General features: G+C 47.2%; 1 protein-coding gene across 2 annotated transcripts in view; it reads left to right on the forward strand.

Moving 5' to 3' along the window:
• Window positions 1–291: 291 nt before the first annotated feature.
• Window positions 292–11,564, forward strand: part of Ap2a2 (adaptor related protein complex 2 subunit alpha 2) — a 72,690-nt gene continuing 61,417 nt past the window's right edge. For both annotated transcript variants that reach the window (XM_034502911.2, XM_034502993.2), the window contains exon 1: window positions 292–506. In XM_034502911.2, coding sequence (XP_034358802.1) covers window positions 440–506 — 67 coding nt within the window. In that variant the 5' untranslated portion in view covers window positions 292–439. The remainder of the gene's footprint in view (window positions 507–11,564) is intronic.

The raw sequence follows: 11,564 nt of genomic DNA on the forward strand, positions 1-11,564 counted from the left end.
CTGGTGTCAGTGTCCCTGTCTAGGTAAAGCCGGGCTCACTCGTGAGTGCGAGATCGGGGTTACTTCGGTATACATTGGATAGATCCTTCACCAGGCGGTGATAACAGGAAGTATAGCGCCTGCGCTCTCCGCACAGCTCGGGTTCTCCAAGCCGTAATCCTGCTCTATTCCGCGCCACGCCCCCGTTCCCCCCCCGTCCCCCCGCCCCCCGGGACCGCGAGAACGCGCACGCTCTCTCGCACCGCCCGTCGCCGGGCGCGAGGCTCAGCGTGCGCGCCAGCGCGTGCGTCGTGCGTGCTCGCGCGCGCGGTCCAGCGAGCGGCGCTCGGGGGCCCGAGGCGGCTGTGGCAAGGCGGCTCTGCGCTCCAGGGCTCTTCGGCTTGACGGCCGCACCCGTGCTGTTCCAGTCCGCCGCCAAGGCCACTCCCGAGTCGCCAAGATGCCGGCCGTTTCCAAGGGGGATGGGATGCGAGGCCTAGCGGTCTTCATCTCAGACATCCGCAACTGTGAGTGCCAGACGTCCGGGCGGGCCTGAGCGGGGGCGCGGCCGGGGGTCCGCAGGTGCGGCCGGGGGCCTGGGGGTTCGGCCGGAACTGGGAGAGGGGTGTGGGCCGGTGCGCGGGTCGGCGCAGGCCTGGGAAGGAGGGCTGCGGGGTGCAGATTGTGCGGTGGGGCGGGGGTCCCGCGCGGGCGCTTAGGGTGCAGAGCGCGCGTCCTGGGTGCACATCTGGCGGGAGTTGGTTGCCTGCTACGGGGGCCCAGACTGGGGTGGTGGTGGTGGTATCCCAAGTCCTGACCCGACGATGGGTTGTAGAGTGAAGATTCGTGCCGGTGAGTGCGGCAGGGTCCTGGAGGTGCAAATCTGGCAGTGGGGTTGGGGTAGGAGCAGTGATGTTAGGCAGAGATCTGGAGTGCGGACCCTTGTTGGAGTGGTTGCATGTATTGGTTTGGAGTGCTGGAGATTGCCTGTGGGTGTTCAGACTGAGGTGCGGGGCTTAGGTGAATTGAGATCTAGGTGTAGTGATGGAAGTGCGGGGCGCGGTGGGGAGTCTGTGGGGTTTGTGGCACAGTCGAGGGGTTTCCGGCTCAAGACGCCCCTCCCCAGCATGATGTCATCTTGGTCTTTCTAGTAATGGAGCCTTTAACCCAGCCTTTTCCAAAAACAGCGTGGATTTTCTCTTTGGGCGGGGATAGGGACACTATACGTCTCGGACCTGATTCAGGCTGCATATTGGGCGATGATTAGATCTCACCCACTGCCATTAAAGTGACTCATTCCCCCAGGGAACCGGGAGCAGCCGGGTGTGGATGTTGGAAGCTGCGCCTGCTTCACCGCCGAGCAGTTCTGTAGCTAGTGTCCCCTGGGTGGGAAAAAAAAAATCTGCTCAAAGTGAAATGGGTCGGAAGGTTAAAGGTCAGGCAGGGCGGGTGCCCAGGACTTTGACTTACAGAAACTTCTGATGGTTACCAGACACCCCCTTACTGACAAGAAGAAAAGCCATTTTCTTGTCAGTTTTTTTCTTGGTATACAGCAAATAGCTGACTCCATGATTTTTGTCACTTTAGCGATTATTATTCGTCCTGAGGAATTTTGCCCAGTGTGTCACACACTAACACTTCATTTTATACTGTATTTCCTAAGACTATGTGCAGAACCCCAGCTTGCCTGGGTCTGTAGGACTCAGGAAGAGGTAGACTTCTGTCCCTCTCTGCTCTGCAAAGATACAGGCATCCTTGGATCAGGGCTTACCAAAATTTTAGACAATAACATTCATAGTCATGGTGCATTTTGTTCTTTTCTTAAAATTTTTGTAAAAAATTACATTTACAAGTGTGTGTTGTGTGTATATGTATATCACCCACAAGCCATGGTGCCTGTGTTCTGGTCAGAGGACATCTCTCTCAGAAGTCTTGTTTTCCCTTTCTATCATGTGGGTCTTCAGGGGTGCCAGCAAGTATCTTTCCCCCCCCCCTGTCCATTTCCCCAGCTCCATCCTCCTGTTTTCTGAAATGGGTTACCTTTGTGCAGGACATTGAGAGTGAAAGCCAGTTTCTCACCCAACAGGTTACCATTTGTTAGACATTTCCTGTGTTTGGTCAGAGGTGGCACATACTAAGAACTTGGTAAATAACTTATTGACTGATTGGTAGAGAAGCCATCCCTATCTTGGTATAGCTAATCTTTGGGGATGATTGATATTTATTGTGGGGAGACAGTTCTGAGTCTTGAAGGATACTGGCAGCACCAAGTGCCTCCCTCAGTTGTAATAGTGGTAAATAGTTCCCCAAAGGTGTATGGACTGTACAAGACCATTCCTAGGAGCCACTGGAAGATGGGTACCTGGTACCTTGGCCTCTTTGGGAGCAGGTTTCTGTGTAACCTAGCCATTCTCTCAGAATTACCTTCCTTCTCTGCTGTCAGGTCTCCTGTGACACTGTGGCCCTCTTCTGTGGAGCAGTGTCATCTGTTGTGATGTTGTCTCTTCCAGGGGAGGCTTACTGCTGTACAGGAAACACCAAAGCAAGGGCTTTCTGTGCCTTGCTCTTCACCGGTCCGTGCCCCTCAGTGTCTGGCATACAATATGTGCTCTGTGAGTGAGTCAGCTCCAAGCAAGACACAGAAATTCTCACTTGAGCGGGGGACCAGAGCTGGTGTGAACATGATCCCTAGGCCATGGGAGGTGGGGTATGTCACTGCTCCCCCTTTTCCTGAGTTTGTGTTTACTGCTTTCTCATGATGAGAGTGGGTGGTGGCTCTGTGAAGAGGGAGTCCTAGGTCAGCCCCCAGGGTGCGGTGCTGGATTCTGGCTCTGCTACCAGCCCTGTAGCTAGAAGCTGCCAGCCAGTGAGCCTTGGTTCTCAAGGGGTTGGCTATGAGATAATGTGTCTTCAAAGGCTGTTTCATGTCTGTTTCAGCAGCATTTTTAAATCTGGTATCTCTTGGAAGGCCTGTGCTGAATGAACACTGAGAGGGAAGGGTCGAGGGGGACAAAGGGATGTGTGAGCTGGGAGGTTCTGCATCTTGTTTGCTCTTGGGTTACTAGTTTACTCTCTTAGCATAGGCAGCCACCAACCTGCTCCCATGTCACTGAGGCCTGTAGCTTTGCGGCTCAGGTAACAGACAGATTCAGTCTCATAAAAGTAATGTGTTCTTTCCTTGTTTGCTTCACCCAGCGCCTATGAATTTAGTAATTTGGTTTCAGTATGTCAGAGCCTTGTACATTCTTCTGTTTCTCTTGCTTTTATTTATTTTAATTTATGTATATGTATGTCTGCTTGTTTATATGTGTGTCGTGTGCATAAGGTGTTGGGAGAGGCCAGAAAAAGTTATTAAATTTCCTAGAACAAAACTGACAGATTGTTGTGATCTCCCCAGTATGGTTGGTAGGTGCTGGGAACAGAACCTTTGTCCTTTGCATGAGCAGCAAGTGTTCTTAACTGCTGGGCCATCTCAGCTTGTTTCTTTTTTCTTCTTTAAATAACAACACATGCACACATACACACTATAACATACATACATACAAACATACAAACTTACATACTGTATGAGTTTTTTGCCTGCATGTCTATCTGTATGCCACATGTGTGCCTGGTGCCTGTGGAGGTCAGAAGAAGACATCAGATCCCTGGAACTGGAGATACAGATAGTTGTTAATAGCCACGTGGGAGATAAGAATTGAACCTGTATCCTCTGCAGGAGCAGCCAGTGTTCTTAACTGCTGATTTAGGCTGGTAAGGTAGCTCAGCTGGTAAGGGCACTAGCTGCCAAGCCTGGTGACCTGAGTTCCATCCCCGGAAGCCACATGGTGGAAGAGAACTGACTCGCCAAATTGTTCTTTAGCCTCTACGTGTACACTGTGCATGTTTGCTGTGGCATGTGTGCCCCACTGAATGTTAAAAATGAAAAAAAAAATTCTGTTTTTGTTTTTTTTTTTTTTTAGTCTGAGCTTTATTTTGAAATAATTCACAGGAAGTTGTGAAGAAATTGACAGGAAGGCCCTTGGCATCCTTTACTCCACCTTTCTTGATGTAGACATCTTTTGTAACTATGGTATTTTCAACACGGGAAAACTGATAGTACAAACCACTGGAGTATTTAGATTTCATTATTTTGTTTATTTACTTACTTTATTTTTTTGGTGCTGAAAATTGATCCCAGAGCCTTGAGAATTTTAGCCCCTAGATGTCAGTAGTTTTACTTGTACTTATGTGTATCTAAGTGTGTGTGTGTGTGATGCTGTGTGGTTTCAGTTTGTGTAGCTTCGAGTTGCTTCCACCTCTGTGAGACTGTTCTGCTCTGTTCCATGGAGTTCCCTAGCATTAGCTCTCACAGCCACACCCACCGCCTCCCACCATGGCAACCGCTAATCTGCTCACCAGCTCTGTAATTTTGTGATCTCAAGGATGTCACATAAATGGAGTTGTACAGTGTGTGACCTTATTTGAGATTGGCTTTTTTACTCAGTGTGGTCCTTGACATCCATATAGGCTGTTGTGTTGATAGTGTTCCAAGGAAATGAAAACCCTCCTGACATTGGTAGTTTGGAATTTTTGGTAGTTTGGAATTTGTTGGCTTTTTCACAAGTGAGGCCCACAAAGGAGAACCTCGTAGAACTTATTCTGCACATCTTCCTCATTAGTTTTTACAGGGCTGAGGATGAGCCACACGGAGCCACACCCCCAGACAAGTGGCACTTGTCTTTGTGCACTGCTGTTGACTTATCAACAATCCAACATGATTGGGATTACCAGTGATCCCAACTAAGATGGTTTGGCCTGACAGGGGTTTTTGATCTTATTAATATGCATAAAGCACGCACATTCCATGAAAATCTGGCTTTGATTTTTCATCTTTTACTGGTCTGCTTGTGGTATGATCCTTTCACAATCCTGAGCAGTGGCAGCCAGTGCAGCTTCCCCTCAGTCCCTGGCCACCACAGTAAACAAGTGTGATTTTGCAGTGTGCTGTGCTCCTGAGCCTGAGGCTCTGGGTTAAGTGTATTCAGTGCCTTTTCTGCTCAGTATTTTCACCTTGCTGTGGGTTTACTGGGCCCACCTTCATCACAAGTTGCAGAACATCTTTCTATACAATGCTGACTGAACGTGGCATACTCTGAGAATTGACTGTAGAACAGGCAGGACTACAGCAGAAAGACAGAGGTCCTTGTGAGACTAATCATATTGCCATGGGCAGGAAATTGCCAAAATTGCCATTTATCCCTGTGTGTGGAGCTGGGGTTTGGAGACAGTGTAGGTGCTTTTATCATGCTTGGGTGCCTTCTACTTAATCATTGTAGGAGCTCAAGTGAAGGGAGATGGGGGGTGGCCAAGTGATGCGTCTTACGTCCTAAGAGAAGAGTGTGGCTTGCTGGACCCCATCCCCTGTCTTCCTTCACTTGAGCTCCTACAATGATTAAGTAGAAGGCATCCAAGCATGATAAAAGCACTTTTGTAGACCAGGCTGGCCTTGAACTCACAAGATCCACCTACATCTGTCTCCCTAATGTTGGGATTAAAGGCATGTGTTACTATGCCTGACCACCCCTTGTTTTAATGAAAAATGTTATTTTTAACTTCTGTGAGATGGGGTCTCATACTGAGGTCCAGGCTGACTAGAGCTTCCTGTGTAGTTCCGTTTGTTACCTTAGCCCTCTAAGTACAATGTGAGACATCATGCGTAGCATATTTGTTAATTGCTTAAGATCTTCCTAGGTGGCCTGGGCTGACTCTGCAGTGCTGAGATTATAGTCATATCCCATTAAGCCTAAGTTTTTGTTAAATTTTAAAAAGAACCTTCAAAGTTAAAAGCCCCTAAAGTTCACTCACTGTCTTCTTTCCCAATTGTCCTGTTGAGAAGTGCTGACTTTTTGAGAAGAATGCTTGTCTTGCACATTTTCTTTTGCATTCTTCTGCATAATTCATATTCCTTAGAAACCCACTTTGAAAACTTGTGACAGTATGGTGAGGGGTGAAGAAGGAAGTCTTCACTGCCAGCACGGCTCCTGTGCTGCACGGTTGGTTGGGGCTTCCCGGAGATGCCCATGAGTTCCATAGTACTTTCCCACCCCCAGGAAGGGTGGTTACATTGTTTCTTTTGTGACAATTTGGCTGTCCCATTGGTAGCTTCTTCCTGTGTCAGTACCTAAGTAGTCTCAATCCCTTCCCCCAACCTCCAACCCCTAACCCCCAGTTGAGACTGTTTTACTGTGTATCCCAAGCTTGCCTTGAATTCATGTGTAGTCCAGGTTAGCCTTTGGAGTGCTAGGATTGCAGGTGTACACCATGCATGGTACCTCTCAGAATGATTCTGCTTTGGCAACTGCTTGAGGCAGGGTTCTTAGAAAGGCTGTTGCCGTGGGATTAAATGGCATTTCCTTGGCTCTTTTAAAAAAAACAAATGAGTCAGACTAGAAGGGCAGATGAGCATCTGCTGTAGAAATGGTTATTTTAAAGCATTTTTAAAATTTTATGTATATCAGTGTTTTGTTTGCATGTATGTCTGTGTTCTGAATGCATGCCTGGTGCCTGAGGTCAGAAGGTGTTGGATTCCCTGCATCTGTGAACTGGATGGCTGTGAACACTATATGGGTACTGGGAGTTGAACCCTGGGCCTTTGCAAGAAAAACAAGTGTTTTTAACCACTGAACCATCTTCCCAACCCTGAAATGGTATTTTGGAGACAGTTTACAGAGTGTGAAGAGTATGAGAAGAGCTGAACTCTGTGGTGTCAACTCTGGAGAAGGCTGAACTCTGGTGATCTCACCTGTGGCAGCTTAAGCATGAGCCTCCCTTGAGCTCAAACTTCAGGATTTGTAAGGCTCAAAAAACAAAAGTATTTTTGTTAATCTGGAGTAAATTAGTCAGAAATCTTGGTTGGGTTTAGACTGCCCAGATAGTTCAGAGGGCAGAGGTACTTGCTGCCAAGACTGATAACTAGAGTTTGATCTTTGGGATCCTCATGATAGAAAGAACCAGTTCCCTCAAGTTGTCTTTTGACCTCCATACTGTATGATGGCACACATGTACACTCACACACACACACACACAAATAAGTAAATATAATTTAACAAGAAAGAAAAACCAAAAACCCACTATGATGAAGCTGTGCACGGTATTGTAAGCCTTTAATTCCAGAGGCAGGGAGACAGTGTGTTTGATGTCAGCTTGGATTTTACAGTGAAAGCCATCACAGAGAAAAAAACCTCCTGAATCTGAAAACAAAACCCACAGTGGACTGGCACTGCCATTGGGATGGACAGGATGGGCTCTTTTGCCTGGTAGATTTCTCAGATCTGGAGGTGGAGTGAGACCGACACCCTGCCTGATGATGCACTTCTCCGATTGGAGGTGGGTGGTCCTACAGGAGACCGAGAACTAATAGAGGTATAGAGGTGTGTGGACACTGCAAATCAGCAATTCCAAGGTAACTTTGGAGGACTGTGTGCTTGGCTGTGGCCTTGCCTAACAAGCGTTCTTTCCAGATGGAAGTGTGTGATGCAGTCCTTGCCTACCTGCAGGTTAATACAATCTGGAATGTTCCCCTCCCAGCCTCCCCATTTGGTCAGCAGTGAGTGGCATGAGGCCTGGTTTAAGGCCTGATGCGGAAGCTATAGGAGCTGCAAAGTTGTATGGCCTCTTTCAACTTCTGTATGTAGAAGCTAAATAAAAATCTCCCAGCCAGGCAGTGGTGGCACATGCCTTTAATCCCAGCACTTGGGAGACAGAGGCAGGCGGATTTCTGAGTTTGAGGCCAGCCTGGTCTACAGAGTGAGTTCCAGGACAGCCAGGGCTACATAGAGAAACCCTGTCTCAAGAAACCAAACCAAACCAACCAACCAAACAAACAAACAAAACTTTCCCAGTTAGAAAGAAATGCAGATTGAAAGGCATTCACTTAAAACACAAGTGAACAAGGTTCTGTACACCTGCAATCTCTGTAGAGGCTGAGACAGGAGGATCATCAATTCCAGGGCTTTCTGGGCTACAAGAGGATACCCTGTTTCAAACCAAGCCAAAGAACAAAACCAAATACTAAATCATATGATACCTTACGCTCAGATTACAAAACTGTATAAGGATTTGCTTTCTAAACTTCCCTGACTCCCATGTGGAGGCCAACAAAGGCTGACATGTCTGAAAAACAGTACCACATGTGCAGTTTTACTCTGGTTTTTAGGATTCATTGGGAGTTTCTGTGCTGAGATGAGGACAGGGTCAGTGTTTCATAATTAGCCCTGGCATTGTGTGGATGTGGCATTGTTAGGTTTGGCCAAGATGCACAAAACAGATAGTTTATGAGTAGACAACAGTTTCACTGAGAAATAGTGCCTCATATACAGAACATAGACGCAGAGAGTGTGGGGCCTGAGCTCACAAAGTCACTTGTTGCTGTAACCTTCCAGGGAACTAGGTGGAGAAGGGTGTTACTCCTGGCCACACTGTGGACCCTGCAGCCATGAATTCCTCTGACAACCTCACCCCTTCCCCTTCAGTATTGTTGGAGAGGAAGGGCTAGGGGATTGGAGGTGGGAATAAGGGTAGGTTAGACCAGAAGGGCTTGGTGGAGCACAGGGTACAGAGCTGTGCTGTACTGGTGGAGAGTTAGTTTGTTATACTTGCAGGATTTTTTTGTTTTTGTTGTTTTTCATGACAGGGTTTCTCTTTGTAGTGAAAATCTTTTAAAATGATGAAAATATGAGTATTTTTGAATATTTCTAGTTTGCATTTTTTATAGTTCAAAATATAGTTCTGAGGCTGGGTGGGTGGTCTCTAATCCCAGGATTTGGGAGGCAGAAGCAGGTGGATCTCTGAATTTGAGGCTAGCCTGGGCTACATAGTTCCAGAACAGCCAAGCTGTATAATAATAGAGAGACCCTGTCTTTTTTTTTTTTTTTTAAAGATTTATTTATTTATTTTATTTATGAGTACACTGTAGCTGTCTTCAGACACACCAGAAGAGGAGATCCAGTCTCATAGATGGTTGTGAGCCAGCATGTGGTTGCTGGGATTTGAACTCAGGACCTCTGGAAGAGCAGTCAGTGCTCTTAACTGCTGAGCCATCTCTCCAGCTCTGAGAGACCCTGTCTTAAAAACCCAAACTAAACGGCAACAAAAAGCAAGCAAGTAAGCAAATATGTCTGAAGCTCAGCATTGTGGTACATGCCTGTAACCCCAGCACTTGGGAAGCAGAGGCAGGAGGATCAGGCTAACCTTGGCTACATAGTAAGTTTGAAGCTAGCCTTAGATTACTTGAAAACCTCCTAAAACAAAAACAAACAAAACAAAGCATAACAAAAACATCCCCCCCCCAAACAATAACAAAAACCAATTCAATAGCTTTTTTATTTGTGGTGGAGGTGGTTTTTGCTGGTAACAAATCAGAGCCTTGTTTTGAATCCCAATGTGCCTATAGACATTAGAAAGTCTTTGACCAGATCACAGTTTATTGGTTCTGTGGACTGTGGTGAGTCTTCTTACAAGGAATCTTAAGTTCTCTCTGATAGGGTCCTCACCACTATTAATGCATACAGACACCTATGGTGATGGCTACATTGCCTAGGCTGGCCTCCCATTTCCTAGGTTCAGTCATTCTCCTGCCTCAGCCTCAGAAGTAGCTGGGAAGACAGGTGTACCCCACCCTGTTGACTACGTTCAGTCACTTCTCCATGTTAAGCTTTTCTGGCCATATTTAACTGTACCCTGAATTGTCCCTGCACAGAGTAGCCAATCCCTTTCTCCTAGGAGTTGGGAGTACAGCTGGAGGGAGCTGCAGGCTAAATATCCCACCAGGGAGCACCAGGTCCTTCTGCCCCTGAGGCTGGCTCAGCCTCCAAAGCTGGCATTCATTTTTTTTAATTGATTAAGTTATTTATTTACTTTAGATCCCGATTGCAGCTTCCTCTCTCTCCTTTCCTCCTAGATCCTCCTTCTCTCCTCCCTCCTTATCCAGTTCTCCTTTCCTTCTCCTCAGAAAAGAGAGGCCTCCCATGAATATCAACCAGCCTTGGTATATTAAGTTGCTGTAAGATTTGTTGCATCTTCTATTGAGGCTAGACAAGGGGAAAGGGATCCAAAGGCAGGCAGTATAGTCAGAGACAGCCCCTGCTCCCACTTTAGGAGTCCCACAGGAAGCCCCAGCTGGACAGCTGTTACACATATGCCTATGCCTTCTCCCATTCCTGCTCCCTGGTTGGATCTATGGGCAGTTAGTTGATTCTGTAGGCTTTCTTGTGGTGTCATTGACCCTGTGGCTCCTCCTCCATAGGATTTCCCATCTACTTAATGTTTGGTTGTGCATCAGTTTCTATCAGTTACTGTGTGAAGCCTCTCTGGTGAGTTATGCTAGGCTCCTGACTGCAAGTGTAGCAGAATATTGTCAATAGTGTCAGAGGTAGGGTCTCTCTCATGGCATGGATTTCAAGCTGGGCCAGTCTTTGGCTGGCCCTTCCCTCATTCTCCATTCTTTTTACCCTTGCATATCTTGTAGGCAGGACAAATTGTCTGAGGTTTTGTGGCTGGGTTGGTGTCCCAATCCCTACATTGGAAGTCTTGCCCAATTACAGGAGAGATGGTCTCTGTTCAGGCTCCATATTCCCCATTGCTAAGGAGTCTTAGCTGGGATCACCCTCATAGATTCCTGGGAGTTTCCATTGTTCTAGGTTTCTGGCTCATCCCAGAGATGTCCCCCACCCAGTCTAGTTTTCTCTGCCAGTACTTTATCCCTTCATCCCCCACCCCCGTCTCATCCCTCTTGTTCCCATCTCCACCTCTCCCCCACCCAGTCCTCTCCTTCCATCTACCCCCATTTTTGGGTTGAGATCAGGTCTTAGTAGGTAGCTCTGGAAGTCCTGGAGACCAGGCTGGCCTAGGATTCTCTGGGATTGAAGGTGTGCACCCCCATGTGCACCCCCATGCCTGGCTTTTGAAGCTGACATTCTTGTCATTGTTGTCCTTGTGGTGGGAGATGTGGATCCAGTTCTGAATGCTGTTCCCTTAATACCCTGTGACTTATTGCACACCTAATTTAATAGATTTATTATTATTATTAATTATTTTGGTTTTTTGAGACAGAGTTTCTCTGTGTAGCCTTGGCTGTCCTGGAACTCACTCTGTAGACCAGGCTGACCTCGAACTCAGAAATCCGCCTGCCTCTGCCTCCCAAGTGCTGGGATTAAAGGCGTGCGCCACCCCTGCCTGGCAGATTTATTATTTTTTAAGTAAGTAATCTAGAAAAAAAAGCAGAACGTGGAGATGTGCTCTTAGGATCACAGTGCTCTGGAGGCCGAGGCAGGAGGATAATGGGTTTGAGGTGAGACATTGCACAGCTGTGTGTTCCCTTCTTGTTCCTTTGCTACACTTTCATTCTTAATCTTCTAGCTTTGCTTGGGTGGAAGCTGGAGCTGTAGAATCTGGAAGCAAATGCCTGCATTACTGTATAGTAAATTCCAGGTATTTTTCTTTCAAAGCAAGATCTTATGCAGTCCAGATTGGCGTTGATCATCCTGTCTCAAGCCTCCTAAATTCTGGGCTTCCAGAACTACTACATCTCTGATTTGTGTTGCTGT

Source organism: Arvicanthis niloticus, chromosome 1 (genome assembly GCF_011762505.2).
Source record: "Arvicanthis niloticus isolate mArvNil1 chromosome 1, mArvNil1.pat.X, whole genome shotgun sequence".
NCBI classification, from domain to species: domain Eukaryota; kingdom Metazoa; phylum Chordata; class Mammalia; order Rodentia; family Muridae; genus Arvicanthis; species Arvicanthis niloticus.